Source organism: Amphibalanus amphitrite, unplaced genomic scaffold (genome assembly GCF_019059575.1).
Source record: "Amphibalanus amphitrite isolate SeventyFive unplaced genomic scaffold, NRLGWU_Aamphi_draft 000889F_arrow, whole genome shotgun sequence".
Taxonomy (NCBI): domain Eukaryota; kingdom Metazoa; phylum Arthropoda; class Thecostraca; order Balanomorpha; family Balanidae; genus Amphibalanus; species Amphibalanus amphitrite.
Window position 1 is genome coordinate 159345 of NW_024882383.1, and position 22584 is coordinate 181928.

The 22584-nt window shown below is 60.3% G+C and overlaps 1 protein-coding gene across 1 annotated transcript in view; it reads left to right on the top strand.

Annotated features, from left to right (window-relative positions):
* The window catches only part of LOC122367693 (homeobox protein cut-like), a 163929-nt gene that overhangs the window by 124029 nt on the left and 17316 nt on the right, over nucleotides 1-22584 (top strand). Inside the window, exons 7-9 of the mRNA XM_043341027.1 lie at nucleotides 4974-5155; nucleotides 5420-5586; nucleotides 6851-7360. Coding sequence (XP_043196962.1) covers nucleotides 4974-5155; nucleotides 5420-5586; nucleotides 6851-7360 — 859 coding nt within the window. The remainder of the gene's footprint in view (nucleotides 1-4973; nucleotides 5156-5419; nucleotides 5587-6850; nucleotides 7361-22584) is intronic.

Below are 22584 nucleotides of genomic sequence, written 5' to 3' on the forward strand. Positions count from 1 at the left end.
TTGTCGCTGTGTCGGTGGCCGTTTGCAGTCCAGTTGGGCCATTAAGTAGCCGAGTGGGCCGGTCCGTTCAGCGATGGTTGCTGGGCTAATCGGTGTCGCCCGCCCCGGAGGTCAGGGCGCGAGCCACGCGCGGCCGGTCCCGCTGGTCGACTCTAGTCTGTGTAGTGAAGGGAGCGGTCAATAAACGGAACACAGGAGCACGCCCAGCGTGGGGCGGCGGCCCTGAGAGCGGCGCGCCGTCGTCAGGTGGGCGCCGTGACTCGTGCCGCCCCTCCCCCGCTGGAGGGAGGGGTCTGTTTGATCGCCTGAGTGGGCCGATCAACGCTGATCGTCGCTGCCGTCGCCGCCGTCAATGCCGCCGACGGCGTGAGCATCAATGGCGCCGTCGGCGTCGTTAGTCACGGTATTCACATGCGCGCTGCCGCCCCTCCCCCCCCCCCGCCCCGGTTGACTGTTCGCCGGCCACTTCTGATGGATAACCGATAGAGCATCCATCGACCGAGGCCGGTGTCGGGGGCTTCAGACCCTGTCCGGCCCCTGGCGCGTCCTCTGTCGTCAATCAGGTCACCTCAGTGTCCACTGGCGCCGGGCGTGGTGTCTGTGACCTGTGGGTGTGTTGATAGGGATGCTCGGTTTCGGATGCGTAGTGGGTTCGAATGTTGCAGCTGTTGGCTGACCTTCATGGTTTCCGCACGAGCATTGTCGGACTGACTGTTTACCTATTTCGGAAAATTTTCCACATGCCTGGTCCTCGAATAGCATCCAAAGGTCGCTTTTGTGGTCGTGCGGCTCGGTAGCCCGGTCCGGCCATTCCAGCTGCGAGTTTACAGCGTAGCTGGTGTGTAACGGTTTGTGATTTTCCCGGCCGATGGCTGTAGGACACAAGCGTCTCACCTGGTGGAGGGTTCCCACGCGCGCCGCACTGGAAGCCGCCGCCGCCGTGTTAGCCTCTGCAAGGTCCCGCAGTGCGCGGAGGTGCTGTACAACTGTACATTCCCGAGCAGCTGTGAGGTGGCACCGCATGTTCAGCAGACCGACACGCTGTTCCCAATAGTAATCCCCCTAATCGGCCGGATTACATACCAGAACGCAAAGGACCTCCATGCAACTTGTCAATATTTTTTATTGACATGCTATAGCCGACTTGCAGGTGCAATGCACAGCATTATTGCTGGAGTAGCGCATGCCTCACATGGCCCACCGTGTAAGACAGCGGTGGCGGAGAGCGGCCGGCCGGCCGGTCCGCCGGCGGGCTGACCTCGCGGTGTGTCCCGTTCTTTACCCGACCCTCCGCTCCGTCCCCCAGCAGCGCCGATGGGACCGATGGACGCCACGGCTGGCCGACACCACTGTGCGATATCAACCCTTGGAGGCCCCGCCCTGCACGTTTCTGCTTCTTATCGGCATTCTCCCCTCCCTATACACCAGCGCAGCGACAGCGCCGGGCCGGGCCGGTCGTCATAATAGGCGACCAATTTGCCGCTCCACCAAATTTGCATGTACAATAAGGCGACAAGACAGTGCCGGCTTTAATTGCTTGTTTTGCCGCGGCGACCGGACGGAGGTGCAGTATCAATCGGCCCTGCCGCTCGCCGCTCTTTGTCACTTTGTCGTCTTCACTCGAGAGGGGGAGGGGGTCGTTTGGTGATCGCTCGGGTGGCGCCGTGTCGCTATTTGACGTCCCTGACGGCCGCTTGGACTCCAGTAGAACCCATTGTTCTTATCTTGGCTGGCGGGTACGGTGTAATGGTAAAAACGGGCCTAAAAACGACCCGGTGTCAAACGAGTGGTGAGGCGGCGGCGGCGGAGGCGGAGGCGGTGGCCGAACGGCACGTGCCCAGACACCTCGGCTTCACACGTTCACACGTACTTACGGAAGTGAAGGAGCCGAGGCGGCAAGGGTTCGTGGAATGTTCCAACACTGTGTTGACGATGACTGGAGCTTCGGGTGTATTGATTTGGCCGAGTGCGATAGAAATCACAAAGCTGACGTCAGGGAATGTTGCAGTAGCTGGAATAATGAATAATAAAACAGGTCTTTGTTTTGACGATATGCTTTGCTGACCGTCTGATCGCTACTCGGCTTTGGGTCCTGTCAATCGTGTAAGAAATTAGAAACGTCTGCGTTCTTATTTTGTATTTATTTCTGACCCATTTGTTTTTCGTTGGAGCTCTGGGGCGGTGAAAACGCCTCGACAGCCGGTGTCGTGAGGACCCCGGCTGGTGGTCACTGGTCACTGGTCGGTCAGAGTAGGACACCTATCTGTTCGGACACTGCTGAATGGCCGTGGATGGCCGCTGCCGATTGGTCGACACAGAGCTCCTCTGGCCTCCGATTGGCCAGTGGACGTCAGCGGCGGAATTTTAATGAGCGGCCGGCCGCGCCGTCTCGGGTTGCGGCGCCGGCCGGGGTGTGGTGCCGCCGCTGTTGTCATCGGCTGACGGACGGCGCGGCTCGTATCGTCAATCTGCGGCCCGTGCAATCACCGCTCTGGTGCCAGCCGCAGCTGAGGTGGCCGCCGGCTGCCCGGAGCTGTGTGAGTTTCTCATGGCAGCCACCTTCCCACCGTCGGACACTGGGCTGCGCCACACGGAGGCCGCGCACCGCCCAGATGGTTATTTTATGACGTCACGTCAAACCCGCTGCGTCAGCTGATGATTCTGTGACGTCACCGTCTGGCCATGGCTGTCGCGCCGTTGTAAAAACTCCAGCCAGCTGGTGTGGGGAAGGCTAATCCCCGGACGCTGTTAAAAAGTCTAATCTCTCGATCAGTATTGAAGCTAATTGTGCCAGATGGAATAATGGCCGGTTTGTTAGGAGCAGCCGATAAGGTTGCAGCTGCCGCCGAGGGCACGCCCGAATTGGAACGGCACGAGACGGCGCCGTGTGTAGACAAAGCGGCTGTGGAGGGCGACATTCCGCCGCGACACGTGCCCCCCCTCCCCCCTCCCCCCCCAGCCGTGACGCGCCGATCGGACGCCCGATGACGCCAATTGACGCGTGCGGCCGATGGCGGCGCGGTATCGGTAAAACATGGTCCCGTCACGCTCGGTTCGTGGCCGCTCTGCGGTGGAGCAGTGCCGATACGCGCTGTGACTGCACGCGCCCCTGCTCTGCCGGCGATGGGGAGGGGGTGGTGGGTGGCCCCTGACCCAACCCGGCACGGCGGCCGGTGCTCTTTGTGCAGTACCGGAAACGTCCCCTTACGGCGCCGCGATCGGACCAATACTGTCACGCGGCACTGGCCGATACCGCCGTAAAACTGATTTATGTCGTCTTTTATGGTAAAAAGGCGCCACGGCCTTTGAGCACACAGTTCGGTCGCGTTCAATTACGTCGACTATCCGAGTGTGAAATCCGAGGTGCGGTCGGGCGGAGCGGTCGGCCGGATTTGTGGCGATACCGCTGACTGGCGACGGTCGTCGGGGTCACCGAATCGCCCCTGGTGCTGACGTTGTTCCGCTGTCTCTTTGCAACGCCGGGAGAGGTTGAAACAGAGAGATGTGAGTGGTATCGTGGCGTTGTTTCAATCATCCTCTCAAGCCACTATGGCTCGATTTGTAAACATGATTCCATTTGCCGTTCGAATGGGTCTCAATTGAATGAAGTTCCGAGTTCCGCGGTGTCCCATCCCTACCGTCGGTCGCGGTGGGGATGGGACAGGAGGCGCGGGGCTGCGGCGGGTTCGGTTTCCGTCGACCGGCCGACCTTTTTACGGCGATCTGCGGCGACGGCAGCTCGCGCCGCCGCCGCCGTCGGCGACGCCATGCGGTTTTTGTGGGGCGTGTCGCGCCGCCGACTTCCTGTCCCCGTCGACGGCGACTGTTCCCACGCTCCGACCCGCCCCCGCCCCCGCCCCCGCCGCCGCCCGCCGCCCGCCGCCCGCCGCGCCGGCCACCGACAGCTGCGGTAATTAAAATAAAACGGTCGGTGATTAGGCCGGCCGAGGTGGTTGCCGTCCGATCAGCTCTGCGGCCGGCCGTGCATCATAGCGAGCGGCCGGTAATGGCGCCGATAGCGGCGGGCGGCGGCCGACCTACCCGGTGGGCCGGCCGTCAGCGCGCGGCCCACCGCCGACTAGCACTGATACGGACGGCCCCATATTTACTGCCGCACCACTAACGGGCGGCCGGCAGCGCTCCTAGGCACACCTCATGGCAGCCGGCTGGCTGTTGAACTCGTGGTGCCGCTTCAGCGATCGTCCCGCTGCCGTGAATGCCCGCCGTGCATGCCGCGACTGCCGACTGGTTATCGGCAGTTCGCCATACGTCAGGGCGTGGTGATTCGCCGAGCTCAGCGACTGACGCGGAACCGGTTGTCCCGACCGGCGCTGATCCGTGGCGGTGCTCCGGTTTTCGACCGATAAACGACGACGAGAATCGACGACCGAACGGGACGAGATGGGAGCCCTGCTGAACGGGGTGGAACGGGGCTCGGCGAAAACGGGGTAGAACGGGTGGAGACGAGTTATGCATGAACGTCTGTTATCGACATGAAGAAGCGAATGGCCGGGATAGGTGATGATTTCTTGGTGCCGTGCACTGTGATAAATACCAGTCAATGTGTCATGTATCAATTTGTGTTCCGATCGTCCATTCGTATTCCGAGTGTCACTCCGTGCTCCGTGTGTCAGTCCGTGTTCCGTGTGTCAGCCGTGTTTCAGGTGTCAGCCCGCCTGTCGTATGTCGCGTGTCGTGTGTCCTTTGTCATACGTGTCGTGTCGTGTGCGGTAAGGCGGCTGGCAGGACGAACGGAACTGGATGTCGTTATCGCCTCGATCTCTACATAGGTGGTTCTGTGTCGCCGGCCGGCGATCCTCACTGACCGGCTTGGCCGTGCCCGACGAATCGCGGAGGCCCCGAAACAATGACGTTGAACCGCGCCACGCTGTTCATTGTGTAGCGTATGGGTGATCTGCCGAATGTGCGCTGTGCTGCGTGATATTGACGTTGCACATTTCCTTGCGTTGCAGATCTGTCAGCTGGTTGAGGACGTGCAAAGGCTGCAAAGTCAACTATCCGAGCTCGAAAATCAGTCCGTATGCCAAAGAGCCAAACTCGAGGAGGAGCTGTCGCAAAAGAGCAGCATCATCCAAAGGCTCGAGGCGATTATTGAGCAGCAAAAGGACTATGAAGAGCTCAAAAAGGAATTCTCGTAAGTCCCTTTGTAATGATGATTTTGGATGCTTGTTTGCTGTTCTGTAGTGTTGCAATATGTAGACTGAACGGCTTAGTGACCTTTGCGACTGAACGTAACGTGCAAACTTGCAATCGGGCGTGTCGTAAAGATATACAGCCGGTGGGCTGGGGCGGCCGGCCTACGTATTGATTGGGGCCTTAAGTCGCTCCAAAGACCCTTATCGGTGGCTCATAAGCCGTCGGCGGCTGTCACACACAGAGGGGGTCTGTTTGTCGGCAGGATCCTGAAATCGATCGAGTTTCCTGGCACGTCCCAGCCATCGGCCGGCGGCGCCGATGACAGATCTCAGTCGGAAGCCCGACCGCTGCAGGTGCTCATGCTGGAGAAGAGCAAGGCCATGCAGAACGAGAACACAGCGCTCAAAGTGAAGACCTCCGAGCTGCAGGGTGAGTGGGCCGCTGACCTGACCCCGGGTCACGCCCTGTACCCACCCCGCCCCGTCACCCTGGCCACGTCCAGCCCTGCTTGTTCCTTCCGTCGTGTCCTAGCGCACCTTGGACCGTGCGTTTGGTCCGGCCGGGCGGCGATCCGGTGTGTGGCGTCCTGCGAATGGCCTGTAACTAGCACAAAAGGACAACGTATCGGTACCAGGAACATACCGCCAACTGCAGCGAATGAGACGGACGGCTTGTTCGCACACTTTTATCGGATAAATGTCTTTCCAAATCGAAGCGTCAGCTCTCGTCTGTTTCTGTCATTGGAATTCAAGCCGTGTTCTTATGTCGGCAAAGCGGCTATCTGTGGAGCATATCGGACCGAGTGTGTCACAGACGACCGGTGAGTAATGGTGGACGTCGGTGCCGCGCACCAAGACACATGTTTTTGCGGCCATTACTGCAGCTGACATTTTCGCCGTGGTCGCCGCCCGTCCTCCGCGGGCCGCTGTGGCCCCACGCATACCGCTCTGGTTTGGTCATGGCTGGACTCATGTGAGGCATAGTCCGGTCTGCCGAGCCGGCGAGCGTGGTACCCACAGCGCGCCCTGACCAACCATCTACCCCGCTGTCCGTCCCCTGTTTAGATTGGGTTTGACCCAGATGTTAATGCACGCCCTGGTGTCCCTCCTCTCTTCACCCCGCCCCAGCGACCAACACCACCCTACCCTCCCCCGCCCTGCCCTGCCTGCCTCGTAGAAAAAGGTGCTTTGAGTTCCACTCGCCGCTCCTCGCTTGCCTCGCTGGCTGTCCTGGATTTTGTTGGCGCTGGCTGGCGGCTGAATGTTTTGTCCGCTGCCGGAGACGACCCTGACACCAGTCTCCGGTCTCCCTCGGGCTGTCCGGCCCCGCCAACCCGTAGTCTCCTCCCGCCCGCATGTCCTGTCACGTGCTCTCGTCGTGCAGTGGCACGACCTCGTCAGGTGGAGAGCAGAGATCGAAATTCTGAGCGGCGGGGAGCGAGCGGCGAACACAGAGCACCTTTCTCTTGCAGGCCTGGGCTTCCCGTCCGGGGAGTCGGCATTCGTGGGTGGTATCGGCGGCATCGGCGCGCGTCGGCCGCCGTTCCTGCCGGCGCCGCCGTTCGCTGCCGCCCCGTTCCCGTCCGCCAGCGGAGCTCTGGCGTCGCTGGCGTCTCAGTCAGCGTCTGCCTGCCTGCTGCCGCCGCCGCCGCCCACCTCGTGCGCTCCCCCTGAGCACGTGGCCTCTCTGATAGGCGAGGAGAGCTGGCGCGGCCCCTCGGACGCCGAGGAGGCGGCCAGTCCGGACGGCAAGTCGAGTCCGGCGGCCACCGAGCCGCTGCCGAGCCCGCGGCCCAGCCCCAGCCCGGCCGAGCACGCCGCCACAGTGGCTGCCGCCGCCGCCGCCGCCTACCGCTTCGACGAGACGGACCGCGCCGACCGGCTCATCCCCAAGGGCGACCCGATGGAGACCCGGCTCCAGGAGATGCTCCGCTACAACATGGACAAGTTCTCCAACCAGAGTCTGGACACGCTGCAGCTGGCGCGGCGTGTGCGCGAACTGCTCAGCGTCAACAACATCGGGCAGAGGATGTTCGCGCGCTACATCCTCGGCCTGTCGCAGGGCACTGTCAGCGAGCTCCTCAGCAAACCCAAGCCCTGGGAGAAACTCACAGAGAAGGGCCGCGACAGCTACCGAAAGATGCACGCCTGGGCGGTCGACGATGCTGCCGTCTACCTGCTGAAGGCCGTCATACCAAAGAAAGGTGAGCTGCTGTTGTGGTGTGGGGTTGTGGGAGTGTACGCATTACACAGTGTCCGCCGACGCACATGTGCATGAACACTGATCAGGGCACGCGGGAAGCAGGTAAGTGACAGAAACAGGGCACAGAGCACGGTCTCGAGCGGCTGGGACGCGGTGTTGCCAGCCGCGCTGCATTCTGACGCGACTGGCTGATGCAGGAGGCCATAAACGTCGTCTGCCGACAGCGGCTGTTGACTCGATATCGACAGGTGTCAAGCCTCCCTGTCGGTTTACAGCCCGCGACCGGTTATCTGGCTCCCGGGGCCGATAGCTGGCGATGGGAGACTGCCGTGCCGGCGGCTGACTTTGGTTCCGCCACACTGCACCTACGGCACCGCAACGGGGCGGGCTGTGTGCACCGACGACCTATGATAACAGTACGCGACATAGCTGAGCTCACTGAGCTGAAATGTGGAGGGTTCGCCATCGCCTGACCTGATACTGATCCGGCGGCCGGTGGGCGCGTTCGTGTCTCGCGACCGTCAGCAGCCAGCGGCCTGCAACAAACGACCGGCTTCTGAGCCGCCGCGCATCGGTAATTAAATCACGATATGCGGCGGGGCGTCACGCCGCGAGCGCGGCACCCATCAGCCACATTGGCCGCGGAATAAACATCTGGCGCGGCGGCCGAACACAAAGTCGTCAGGCGGACCGGCCGGATGACAAGCTCGTATGGTGGGTCGTCATTAGTTCGGCCCCATTGGCGGGCCTTGCCGTAGCCTTGGCTGGCGGCTCTGCACAAATATACACGGCCTGCAGCGCTCGGATGGCCGGCAGAGCGCTGCGACAGGCCGCCGCCGCCGCTGTGGTCGGCTCCGGTCGGCAGACCAGGCAATGAGGCGGTCTTGCGATGAATGAGGCCCTCCGCGTCCTCCCAGTGTGCGTTTCTTGGGACTCGTCACCGACTCCGTTGTCTATCGTTTCGTGGGAGCGCTTCTGCCGGCCGATCCGCCGACTGATGTCCATTTCCGCCTGTGGGCCGGTCAGTGTGGGAGAACGCCAGCTGGTGGTAGCTGGGTCGCCGCAGCCGACCGGCAGATATAGCCAGATTGCACTTTATGGCCGCGTTGACGATTGGCTCCGCGATGGTAGGGGTCGGGGGGAGATGTGGTGGTCGTACTCGAGCAGTGGGGACTGGTCGGGATTACCGACGTCAGGGGCCGTCACCAGCCCGAACCGATATGTCCGATGGGCGTGGCACGGTGATGTCCCGGCGTAGGGCGGGTCTGCACCGCCCCGTGCCGGTCGCCGAACGGGGAGGGGAAGAAGGGAGGGAGGGATGACTCTGGGCGCACCCGACGACCAAACGACGGCCATATAGTATAGGGTCGCCGCCACGATTTACGACGTGCAGTAAATCTCCTATTGTTTCGCAGTTTATTGGTTGCAATATTTCAGGGCCTGCCTGCGTCTTATCGATGGTGCACGATAATGAGAGCGCTATTGACACGTCGCGGGCGCGGGACGCCCGGTGGGGTGGGTGCAGCTGTGGCCGGGACGGACGGACAGGCAGATGGTCGCGCCGCGTGCCGGGTGCACTGACCACGTCCGGCGTTGCACGACCGAGGTAGGTGCAGCGCGCGCCGCTGTTCCGCGCACCAGGTCCTGTCGGCCAGCTCCGTCCTCAATGGAGACCGATGGCGAGCACATGTTGGCGCAATTGGTTCCGAGTTGCTGACCCGAGGAACTGGCGTGGAACGATGCGGTGATTCTGGTGCGTAGCTCGGCCTGCAGACGGCCCAGAGAAATGGCACAGAGAGGATGGCTGCCTCGCATGTCAACCGTCTAAGGACCGCAGTATATCGTCTGAAGAATGGCCAGTTTCAGGCAGCTGTGGCGGCGGCGGCGGCGGCGGTCATGGCGGCTGCTTCGAGCACTGAAAAGATGTCATCATCTTGCTTCAGAAGAAGGAATCAACAGTTCTTCCGCTAATAAAATACAGCTCAAGCCATTCGACGGCGACCGTCGCCGGGTAGTGCTGTTCGCCGAGCCTCAGATCTGTCCCCGTGCAGGGCTCATCATTCAGCCCTGCCTGCGGAGGTCGGGCCGGCGCCGGTGCAGCGTGCCGAGCCGACCCGTGCCGGCGGCATCTCGAAGGGAGTGGCCCTCCGCTCATTGAGTGCCATCAGCCGGCAGCCGGGCTGACTCACCAGCGCCAGCGCGCACGTGGTCAATAGGATAATGGTGGGCGGCAGCGGGCCCTGTGCTCGTCCGACCAGCCGCCCACTCGAGCCGAGGACGGCCAAGGAAACTGGCCGTACTTCCGGCACTGGCTGCCCGGAATATGCTGAATGTGCGGGAAAGTGCCAGAGAGTTGTAAGCAGAGTTGAATACCTACTGTGTTTTTACCATGAGCCATCAGGTAAAGATTCTGCAGAATGGCATTTGAACAGCCGCGCTTCGCATGTCTTGGATTTCTCACCGGGTCTCAGGGTGACGAAAATCGACTTGCGGAGCTCGGCACAGGGCATAGCGCTGAGACCCGTGCCGTGCCCGGCGTGGGGGTAGGCTATCTTGTGTGGCGTGCGTCGCAGCCGGCAGTCAGGCCGTCGGGCAGTGACCGGCGCCCGGTGACCGGTGACCCGACCCACCCCGGAACAGAGGACCGGCGGCGGCGGCGGCCCCATTAGTGCCGGAGCGCCGCCCGTTCCGGCGCCTCTCCCGCCGCCCCGGTTCAGGTCCGGCCGTGCCGTGAGCGGCCACAGTCTGTCCGCCCCCGGGGAACAGCGGCGTCTAGACGGAGAACCGTGCTGGGACTGCCGCCCGACGACGGCCAGTGGCTGGGTCGGGTTTGGATTCAGAGGTCAATAGGAACGACGACCATAGCAGACACTGGCAGGATCGTGACGCATTAATTGTTACTTAGTTCTTACCCCAGATTGATGTATTTGGTGTGGTTTTTCGGGGATCAACGGTAATATACGATCTTCGCAGAGTTGTAATTGCAACAATTACGGATTGATCAAGCGATTATCACTACCACCAAATGGTTGTAGACACACGCGATTTTGTCAGAATGGTATCAGGAACATTGCCTTCTTTATTGTTTTTCGCTTGTATGATATTGCTGGTGTCTAAAGCATGTTATGCTTCTGGCAAATAGAGGAGGCTTAGAGGTCCTCGTGGGAGACGTTACATGTGGGATGAAATTCGTCGATCTGTGGAACCCGGGTCACGGAGATGTCCTCCTTAGGAGATGTGACTGCCGTCGGCTGCCGGTCATCAGTGCAGCGTGACAGAGCCGGTGTCGGCCGTAGCTGACTTCGCGCCCCGCAGAGGCAGGGATCTATCCAGTATCCACGGAGACGGCTGGTCTCCGGCGATCGCTGTGTCGTGCCGTGCCGTGCCGTGCCGTGCCGGGTGGGATGAGCTGCCGCTCCGGTAGCGCCGGTAGGTAGCGGCCACTGCCAGGCTCTCGACGCCATGTTTGGTCAGCGCGACTCTGCCGCTGACCGGCGGCTGTTCAGGGGCTGGTCGGGGGCTGGTCGGGCGGCTGAGCGGGCGGCTGAGCCTGCTCATCCTGCCGAGCCGGTGCTGCATGCTCCTGCCATGGCGGGTGCTCACAGGTGGACCGGCCCAGGTGAGAGCCGGGTGAGAGTCCGGAGGCGACGTCTCACATTGGTACGGCTTGGACCTAGACCAGCTTACAATCGCAACGCACTTGCCAGATGCGTCTGCGGGTCTAGGCTGCTTTTTCCTGACCCGCTGGAGACATCACTCAGATACATCATTGAAAGGACGCCTGGGTCAAGCTCGACTAGTCGGGACAATGTCAGGAAGTGGCAGTGTTAGTCGCGGCAGTTCAGTGTGTTTATTTAGCGTTTGGCGGTCTCGCGGTTTCCCGGCTTTTTGTGTCTGTGTGAATACTTCGATCAACTCTGCTCTGATAAATATGACAGCTCAAAGACACAATTGTCACCCATGTTTATATTAGTACATTAATGTTTAGGTAAGCTGGTGTTAGTGAGCGAAAACATGACGTAAATGAAAGGAATAGATAAATAACTCCATTTCAGCATTCCACAGCGAGAAAATCAGTTTTTCATCCGTTTGATCCTCGTCCATTAATTACCCATTCTAAATCAACCATCATCCAAAAAGTATTGGATCAAACACAATAATGATCACGCCCATGCTTGGCAGGGTTCTTTGGTTGCCGCCCGTCAGAGCTGTTGTGAAGACTCCTTTCGTTGAGGAGACCCCGTTTGGTCCACCTTTCAATCACGCGCTCAGCGCCGTTCCGATAAGGTCAGAGGTCAGCCTTGGCGCGACCGCCCAGGGGTGGTCCTCAGCCATTTATGCGCCTTTAATAGCCGGTCCGCGGACGTATACCTCGTTAACATCCCCGCCGAGAGGAAGAAAAAACCTTAAATTGGGGCCGGTATGTGTGCTGGCGTGGCGTGGTTCCTCGGGCGCGTGGCCGGCCGCCCCGGGGCTGGCCTGTAGCGCAGTGCTACAGGAGGTAACGTCTTCCTCAGGCGGATGGTCGGTCAGGGTGTCTCGATGACCCCATAGCCAGCTGGACTCCTTTGTAGTCGCGAGGGGGGTTGCCGATGAACCGATCAGCGACCAAGTGCGTGCCTGCCATGAGTGGACGCCAGCCGCCACTGCTGGAGACTGGCACCGCGGACCGGGCTCGCTGGAACTCACACATATTTAATGTGAGACAGGCAGGAACTCGGGCATGTTTAATGCAACCGACCGACCGAACTTTGCAGCTCGACGTAGCGGTTCGGGAGGTGGTACCCGGTAGGAATCTGTAGTGACTCTTCCCATGCTAGAAATGTCTTGCCAAGGTATTGCTGCCCTATATATGACGGCTGTGTCCCAAACCCAAGGTGTCGTTCGATGAGCGAGAACTTCTGCTACCGTCGCGGCCACTGTCCCCGGGTTGGCGTGCCTCGTCCGATCGGCTCGGGCGTCGGCGGACCAGTATTAATCGGCTCTGAGCATGGCACCGACCGACGGACGTCGTTAGTGATGCTCAAGTCATCGAACGCGACGCTTAGCGATGTTCGGGCGCCGCTCGAGTGTCAAACGGACACCTTGGGGCTCCGCTAGAGGGGCGGTTGTAATGTATGTAATTGCGTAGAGCTACCAGCGATCGACATTCGGCGACTAATTGTGGACGGACTGCCTGGGTAGAGACTAGAACGGGTTGTCGTATCCAGTTGTGTGGCCGACAAATACCCTATTGATGGCGTCAGCCAAGAGTCGGACTCGCTGACACGCATTTTGTCGCATCATGCACGCTGCGCAGCCAGTAGGTGCATAACGACGTGCATCCTGGAGCTGGCGGCGGCGTGCGCACTGCCCTGTGTGACGCGTGTCGGTCGGCCAGGGGAGGGGACGAACGGGACCGACGTGGTGCTCCGTCGCCACCCGGGCTCGCCGCCGCCGACTCTGCTCCGTCCCTGATGGGTTTTATGACGGTGCGCGTGGCACAGCCGGGCACGCCCATCACGGCTTACCACGCAGCCCGCCGCCAGTGATGACTTCATTTTCGTCCTGTCGGCGGCCGCCGGCGACTGTCGGTCAGAGACGCGGCGGCGACACCCTCCCGGCGCTTTCTGTGGGCGGAACGGCGAGCTCTGTGGGTAACTCGGCCGCGGGGGGAATGGGGAACATTATCGGCGCTGTCCGGTATAGCCGAGTTCGTGTCGGGGTGGTGATTGGAGTCAACACAGTGTTAGAATGTTATGTCATTATTATCGAATTTCTGCGATTCGTTGATGTTGGTGGCATTATCGCCGGCTAATGAAAACAGCAAACGACTTACGGGTGTTCGGTTGACATGGTTTCCACTTTAGCCCATGTCAGTGGTCCATTACTCCGGTGGGGGTGTTAGTGGTATTCTAATCCCAGATCGGGCTGGTACTGACCCAAGGCGCCGGATTAGTTCGAACATGCCGTCACCTTAATCCGCGGCTGATCAATACAGAGGTCGGTCGCCGTCTTAGGCGGAGGGCCGGATGTGTTACGACTGTGTGGACACCTGCCGGGCTGTGTGTGGCTGTGGCTGTGTCTGTAATGTAGAACATTTTGCGGGGGCTGTGAAGCGGCACTTACAGGTCATTTATGGTGGATATCTGTCTGTAGATGTAAGAGCATTTTGCGAGGGTTGTATCTAAATGCTATGTCGGCCGGTGGGCGATACAGTTTGGTCCTGAGGCCATACTCGGCAGTAAGTTCAGGTGCCACGTGGGATGGAATGTCGGATCATGGCGGGAAATTTCTGGAGAACTCAGTACAGCATAAGTCAAGCTATCGAATTTATTTTTTAAAAATGAAGAAGTGATTCACCAGTGGACGTGCTCAGTTGCGTTTTGCATGCGCATTCCATTGAGTTTTTATATAGATTATCTAAAGAGCTCTTGCATCTCCACCGCGCTGCAGCTTCCCGTGTTGTGAACCGTCTGACTGTGCCTTCCTTTAGGGGCGCCGTATCCCGCCGTTGACCAAACATGGTATTGGCCGCCCGGTCAGCTGTAGGCGGCGGAGGGTGAGGGGGGCAGCTGCCGGCTGCTATCCTGACCAGTCGCCTCTGTTGCCCGACAATGGCGACTAACTAGGTCGTCAGGTGGGACGGGAGGGGCAGTGGACGGTCCAGCTGACCGAGGGGAGGGGTGAGCGGCTGTGTGCTCGGTGAGATGATTGGTGCTCCATCACCAGGCTGGCGGGATGTGTGACACTGTCCGGTGTCCACCCGTGTCCAGTCCGCTGTGGGTGGGAGGCTGGAGGACCAGCGGACCATGGTGAGACCATGGGGACCAGACCAGCCGACCGCGAGGAGTATCTGTGGTACGGGCGTGGCGGCCCGGTGTGATTCGACCGTCCGATCACACCCGGCCGCTGCCATCGATCCCCCGGTAATTATGATCGGGGCTGGCCGAGGGCCGTTTTTGTTGGAGCCCGCTGCTGCGGCGGCTGTCTGGTGATGGATGGCTAGGGCACCGACACCGCATGTCCCGCACGCCATAGTGGTCGGGTGGGGACCGTCGGCCGGCGCCGAAGGTATAGTGGATACGGGATACACGTGGGGTGCCTTGTCGAGTCTGAGGGAGGCGGTTTTCTCTAACTTTGAGAGCAATGTGGTAAACAGATTTCACCAGACGCTGGTGTGATTCACGGGGTGCCGTGCCGACGAACTGATGTGCTGTGTCGAGCGTCGGCCTACCCAGACCATGATGCGCTCGTCTCCCGCTCCTGTCGGTCGTCACAGGCGTCACGAGACGCGTCGTTACGGCTCCTCAGACCGGTAGCCGGTCGGCGCGGGAGCGGTGGTACGCCGTGATTAGCATGTATTGTATGCGGACCGCCGGGAAAGCGGCAGCGCCGACCGAACCTTGATTGATGGATGGCCGGGGCTCCTGAAGCGTTAATCGGCCCGCGGAGAAACCCGTTCGAGCCGTGCGGCGCTCCTCCCGCGCCGCTCCAGATCGGCCAGAATGGCTCGTCGGCCACCTGTTCCGGACGCCTTTTTGTGCTGTTCCTCTCTCTTGGGACGCTCTCTGTGTCGTGCCCCTCTGTCTCCGTCGGACGCGCACCGGCAGCACACCTTTCGCAGCGCGCGACACCGCCATTCAGACGCACTCACACTTTCTTGTCGCCTGACACCGCCAATAAATAATACTTAACTCCTGGCCGGCGGATTTGTACTTTTTATACCATTGGAAATGTGTCGAAATGGGCGCGGATAAGGCGGTGTAATTTACGTCCATTGTACCGGTGTGAATGTGGCCTCAAAGAAAAATCGACACCATATTTCACGGTGGATTCGGGCTGCGCTGGTCTGTGTTTGTGTCTGCCCGGCCATCATTTGCCGGGTGGCGGTGGGCCGGATAGAGCTGGGATGGTCTCACCGTGAGACGCTCGGAGCCGGTCGCTGGTCGCCGACTGTCCTGTGTGGCCAGTCCGACTGTGATCAGCCAGAGAGGTCCGCCAGTCTCGATCACGGCCGGGCTGCCGGCCGGCTGGATCGTGTCGCGCTAGATGCGATGACGGCCCTGTCATCTGGCCCTCGGTCGGGTGGCTGTTTTTCGTGTGTCGGATGGACACAAAAAGAGGCTCAGGGCGGCGCTGGCCCGACACCCAGCCGGCGGGGAGGTGGCAGTGCCGTATCTGGCCTGGTGGACGGGCGGCAGGCGCGGCATCACCAGTTGGTGAGCCCGCACCAGGCGGTGGGTGGCAGACCTGGTGTGGGCGCACGATCACCAGTTGGTGAGCCCGCACCAGGCACCAGGCGGTGGGTGGCAGACATGGTGTGGGCGCACGATCACCAGCTGCCCACCTACACCCGGTGGTCCGACAAGATGGACGGCCATTCAGGACGAATGGCTGCTGGGCGGCTATTCCGCGATAGCCACAGTCAGAAAGAACACCCATGGCTTCGATCGTATCGAGACTATTACGCTGGTGGTGTTCGATTCTTGCAGCGCTCGCCAACTATAAATACAGGCCTTTGAACGGGCATCGATCATGTTTCCTGTATATTTGCTTTGGTAATCGATGTGGTGGGCGAGCCATTATCATGGCTTATCGATGACTCAGTTGAAGTGCATCTTCATCTCCAGCGCGGTTACGGGCTACCATTCATGATTCATAGCCCCTACCTCGCATGGATTGGCCGGCCGGAGGCCGGTCGACGGTAAACTCTTCAATGCCAACCGACTCTGTCTGTCGCAGAACGGTATATCCAGAACCGTGCGTCCCCCGCTGGAGAACCCGGCGGGGGTGGCGGTCGGCACCGGGCGCCGCTGAGATGTTTTCATCACTCTCCCGGTGTTTATTTGCGTGTCGCGACCGCCGCCGCGGCCGCGCGACACGTGCCAATGGTGAACGGATGGTGCTCGTCACCAAAGACAGGCGCACCTCTTTGATGCCGGCCGGTTCTCAGAGCGTCCAGTGATCACTGGGCTGGCACTGTGGCTGCGTTGGGAACTGGGATGAAGCCCACAGTGCGAAGAGACGCTTTGATTTACAGAGAAGGATGCTATGGAGGCCGTTCACCACCTTTTGGTGTCGCTCAGTCTACAACTCTTGCCGGTGTCTCTTCAACCCGTATCTCTATTGGGCCGTTCTGATCTTCCTCTCCCGAACCCGCCCCGCCGCTCAGGTGACCGACTATCCCCTGCTAAGGAAGAGCCGCCGCGGGCCGGCCCGTCCCCGACCGCTGGAGCTCAGACTACACAGACACTGGTCCACCGGAGCTCAGAGAGCACACCGGCCGGCGAGCGATCCCATCGGAATAGTGCGCCCGGCCGTGGCTAACAGAACGCGACGTGCAAGACCAAAGCCGGCTCGGCGGCGGCGGCGCGGGGTCGTCCGTCCGTCCGTCCGTCTGTCCGTCCTCAGAGCTGGTTGGTATTGTTGCGTCACGGGATGGGCCGCCGGACGACCTAGGACTCGGTGTTGTCGGAGGTGTTTAGTGTTGGATTCGACATTGCTGAGGACAAGCGACGGGTGTCGTTGCGACTGGTGACGGTGATGAACATGTTTGTATCAACGGCTGCGGCAGGACGGAGAGTAATGCTGATTTTAGCAATGGTTGATCGCTATTGCCTCAGTGTTGTCCATGGCTGATGGCGATAGCAGCTGAGCGTCGGTCTGTCTCTCCTGGCTGGCTAGCTGGCTGGGATTCGGCAGCCGCTAGGACTTCATGTGCCAACTGCCAACCCCTGCCGTCTCTGCACCGTATGACACAATGACACATGGTGCCATGGCGTGACACCACATGTCAGAGATGACACCGCGCCGGGCCGATGACGGATGGCGGCCCGCCCCACCTGATGACGTCACCGGACGCGGCGAACCTGACGCAGCGCGCTGTTAATTGCCACGCGCCACTGGCGCCGCCGGCCGCCGGCTGAATTTCAATTGATTGCATATCGATCGTGCGATTTTAGCAGGGCGTCCCGCGGCCCGAAAACAAAAGCGCGGGCAGGGGTGGGGGCGGGGCGGGGGTCTGGGGAGGGAAGGGAGCACAATGAGCGGCGTAATCGGCCGCCGGCCCCGCGCCGCCGCCGCCGCCGCCGCCGCCGCCGCCGCCGCCGCCGCCCTCGATGCGAATTAATAAATCCGTCAGTCGGGAAGACGCCGCGATATGCCGCACGGAAACGCACGCTGCGCGCGCTATAAATTAGCATACCGAATTCATCGGCAGATACGTCTTCCATAAAACAGCGAGAGATCCTCTGGGCGATATGATATTAAAACATGGGGCGGCGGGAAGCGATCGTATCGCCCCAATTGGTCGGCGGCCGTGCTTTATGCCGAGCTGCCAGGCTGCCGCTGGGCGGACTTTTCGGCTGAGGGTGGAGGCGGAGCCTCTGTCGGCTGGGCGGACAGTCGGACCTCGGTCAGCTTTTGGTTCCGTGGCGATAGTGACAAACTATATCGTTTCCAAATCCCGTCGCGCAATCCGTACGGGTGAAGATGCGCTGCGCCGTGCCGTCGCAGCGTCTTCGGCGACGAGAGCGACAGTCGCGCCGGTGTCGTATCGTCGGCACCGTCGACGGCGGCGACGGGCGGCGGCTGTCCCAATTATAACCGAGTCCAGGTCCTCTGGAGCTGAGTTGGCAGCCGGCGCGGGCCGTCACCCATTGTTCTCCTGCCCGCTGGCGGCCGGCGGTCATTTTTCGACGTCGCCCCGCGCCGCTGTCGACGTCCGTCCCCGTCCGACTGTCGTCGAAGGCGACGCGACACCGACGACGCCGCGACGCTGGATATTTTCTCCGATAATATTTGTGCAGTTGTGGATGGTTTTCGTCAGGTGACGGCTCCAATTGATGGGAGGTGTAGCGGTGGCCGGCGGCTGCGGTCGCCGCGGTGGGGCGGGGTGCCGGTGTCGCAGGAGGGGGCATCAGCTGTCCTTGCCCCCCCCCCCCGGCCCTCGCGGCGGTCCGTCTGATGTACTGATATGTGGCGGTTTGTATGTCGTTTGCCGCGTCCACTGGCCTGTGACTCGCTCGCTGGTTTCATCATGCCCACTTATATTGGCCGACATCTGAGATGTTTGTGTTTATATTGAAGCCGCCCGGTCCCGCCCCGTGTCATTTAGACCAACCGATGAAGCTTTCGTTTGTCCTCCTCTGCCATTCGTTCTGGTCGTTCCCGATGAGTCAGTCGTGGTGGAATTTGGGCCTACAGCCGTCAAACGCCGCCGGCCGAGTGGGTAAAGTGGTTTTACTCGGTAAACTGATAGTATCATCATACACAGTGGACCGCAAGCGAGGTCACTTTTCAAGTCGGACACTAGTTAACCTGATAAGCGCTCTTGATTATTACAGGCATTTTCAAAGCATACTGCGGTTTTATTCGATATTTCCATTATTAGAACGTGAGGATATCGATGTTAGTTGAAATGGTGATATTATTCGCGTGATAAAAGAAGTACAGAAAGAAATAAAGTGGCTCACGATTAGAAAGGCCATCAATTCCTCCACATTCTTGAGTGGCACATCGGGCTTTTGTATGTTAAAGATCTGGCCGGTTTTTATCCTTTCATTCCGTTCATTTGTCTTGGTCGCGTGTTGTTGGTTTTAATCTCCGTCGGTGGTGTGTGCCCCGCGGTCGGTCGGTTGGTCTGGCTCTGCTCAGTCCGGCGCGCTCCACTCGCCCTGACCTGTGTTTAACCGGCTGATAACCGGCGCTCTGGTGATTGAAGCGCTGCTCGGCGGACGCGCCAGCTCCCGCCGGATTCCAGGTGACCGCCCAGTAAACCACGCGGCACACGCTGTAAAAAGGTGCCGATTAGGCCGCGATAGGCGGCCGCGGCCAACCCCGCGTCGGGTCGCGCTTTACTGCGGTGTCGCTACACGGGCAAAAACGGACCCGCGCGCGCACCTCAGGTCAGCGGCTGTGCCGAGCGGCGTGGTTCGGGTGCCTCGTTTGGCCGGGGCGGGAGCGGCACCCAGCCGGTCCTCAGCTCACTGCGCATCAGGCAGCCCTGGGCGAATCAAATCAGTGGCGGAATAGGGAGCAGATTTGGTCCTGCAGGATAGTCGAGCGGATCGTCCTCTTTTCTGGTGACATTCGAACCCAGAGTCATGACTTCTCACTGGCAGTTAATTGGTCCATGCGGTCCTGTCTCCGATGCTATTCATGTGTCCAAGAAGGCTATATGGATATTTGAATCGTATCGTTACGTGTCTCCCCTCGTCTCCACTCTTCATCATGTTAAATATCCACTGGTTGGTCTCATCGTCCTAGGAATAGGATGGGCCCTTGCCAAGGTGCTGACTGTGCTCCCTCGAATATTGGTGTGTCGATCGTTGACTTAATTTACGTGTCAGCTGATTCCGGATTAATTCGTGGGATGTAACGAAGGCAGAGTGATGGTCATTGGTTAAATCTGTCCAGCTTAACGGTTGACATTTTATTGGAACATACTCTGGCTCAAAGCCATGCTCTTTCAAGCTCGTGTGCATTGAAAGGGGTATCAGTAAGAAGCTTACGCGGCCCTTTCGTATACCCCTGCACATCGAGAGGCATTTCTACGGTCTGCCGGCGATGCCGGTACGGCCCGTTCTTAGGAGGAACGAGGCGATAAGTCTCTGCGCGTCTGAATACCAGGTGACCGCGGCCGGTCGCGCCCGTGTCCCGGTGCCAACGTAAACAGGGTGACACCGCACCGCCGGCCGCGAACGGTGACAATGGCACCGACCGGCCGCACAGTCGTCTGGACTCCTCAGAGATCACTCCGGAAGACAGTAATGTGGTTTTCTTGTCGAGGCTCTGCGGCGCTGTCTGCGTGTGAGAGTCTGGTCGAGCGGCCTGGCTCAACGGGCAAGTGCTCCACATTTGTTTTATTGCCGAGTGGCTCAGGTAGATGGGAAACTTGGCCGGCTGTCCATCGGCTGTTTGGTGGCTTGGCTGCGGCTGCAGCTACCCTCTGGGCTGCCGACCACGATGATGGCGTTATAATCATAGCACTGATATCGACGGCGTTCCCACGTGTGGGGAAGGCGATCCGTCCGTCCGTCCGTCCGTCTATTCCTGAGCCGAGTCCGTCAGTCCTTCCTTAGCCCACCGACCTTATAGTCCTTCTTTCCTAAGCTCATCCGGGTCAACACATCTCGGCTCGATTGGAGTCGAGTTTGACCTGACCCGTCCGCAACGCGTTACATTCGCCTAAGGACTCCTCTCGACAGTTGACCGGCAGGAAGACGCCGGGCCAGCCGACTTTGGCCGACAGTTCCGGCGGATGTGTTTCGATCGATTCGATTGATGGCTGCGCAAACAGCGGCACCGGTCGGCCCGTGTGAAGGTGTGGAGCCGGCGCAGAATGGCGGCGCTGTGGGCGCTATCAGCGGAGAGTCTGGGAGCCCGGCACCGGCCGACAGCCGCAGTCTTTGTACCGCGCGCGAGCCGCCCGGCCGCGTTCAACGCCGCTTTGTTCCGGCTATCGGCCGCACTCTTCTATCGCCGCGCGCTGCAGCGCCGCGCCGATCTGGTGGACGCTGCGGTTTGATACCCCTGAAACTGGTGAAAACTATCGGGTACACGAAATGGGTGAAGTTCCCGGCCGCGAATGGCCCCGGGTCATGCATTTTGGTGGGTTTTGGGGTGGGTCTGTGGTCGTTTGTTGTTAGGATTCAGTCCATAATTGGTGCCGAAGTTTCACGGCCGTCCGCCGTTGTTGATTTGGTTGCCAACGCTCGGTCAGGAGAACCCACTGGCTGTCACAGGTACCGCTGGCGTCCCTCCCCCGATACATCTGACGGACGGCTGTAGCACCCTGAGGGTGTGTGTATGAATGACGTCATACTCCGCAGGGGATCAGGTAGAGTGGGGAGCTGGGGGGGGGGGGCGGATCGATCGACGGGGAGCGCTCCGACCGCCCTCTCCAGCCGCCCCTCTCATTGGAACAAGTGGACTGGTCTGATGTGATTATTTATAATGCAAATAAGCGCTATTAACAGTGGCGAATCAATAGCGAAGAGTTGGGGCGGCCGCCGGCTCGGCTCGGCTGGGCTGGGCTGACTGACACAGTCAGGCCAATAGCTGGGTGTTCTAAATTTCGGCCGCACCAAATGACCTCGCGCCCTGATAGGGGGCGAGCTCGCAGGTTAAGCCCGATTAAGTGAACTGGTTGGACGGTGTAATTTATAGTGCAAATAACGTTGATCTGCGGCTGTCCTGCGTAGTTAGGTGTGTCGTTAATGAGTGATTCCATGGTCTGCGGTGTCCTGGAGTGTCAGCGGTCAGTGGATGGGTGTCAGCGGTCAGTGGGCGGGGTGTCAGCGGTGTCAGAGGTGTCAGCGCCCCGGCTAATCTCTGTCAACACGGCCGAGTGGTTTATACGGTCTGCCGACGAGACCCCGCTGCCAATCGACGCGGCCGCCGCCGGGAGCTGGCGCGGCGGGCCGCACAAATCAGCCTGCTTTACGCCGCGTTTGGTTTGGACGCGCTCTCAAACAGGGGCACGTCGATGGCGACCGTCGGCGGTCGTCGGCCTCGACGAGGCTCTAGTCGCGGTACCGGTGTCGGTTGTGCTGGTCCTGTTCCCAGGGAGGGATTGTCGTCGGGTAAGCGTCGACCCCTGGGACCGTGCTCCCACTCACACACAGACAGACATGCACACAGGGGTGTCGATTTTTCAAAATGGTTGGGGGTGCTCAACCCCTGCACCGGGTGAAAGATTGCAGCTTTGCCATGGGGCACAACCGTGCAAGGCATGGTTGGGTATCCCCATAAGGTACTGATAATCACGGGATTCCCCCCCCCCCCCATCAGGTTCAGGGGCCCATCGGGTTATTCGGGCCTGAGGGGCCCTGCGGCGCCAATTGGCCGCTGAGGGTCCACGTTGGCTATATTTAGACTCAGAAGGGCCCCACAGGGCTCGTAAGAACACCTCATGGGCCCACAAGTACCAACATTAAGATCTCCATAAGGGCCCCAAGCCAGCCTCTGAGGGCCACTTGCCGGCCTCTGGGGGTCTTAACCGGCCTATAGGGGGCCAGCTCTAGGAGCTGCACACCCGCCTGTAATGGCCCCACACCCATTTCTCTGAGGGCCCATATAACGGCGACTGTAATGGCCCTCACCGGCGCCCCTGAGCGCCACACCGGCGTCCCTGAGGGCCCCACACCGCTAACTCTGAGGCCCTACACCAATGCCTTTAAAACCCTACATGGGCGGTTCTGAGGGCCATTGTCAGTTACCAGCGACCCTGACGGCTGACTT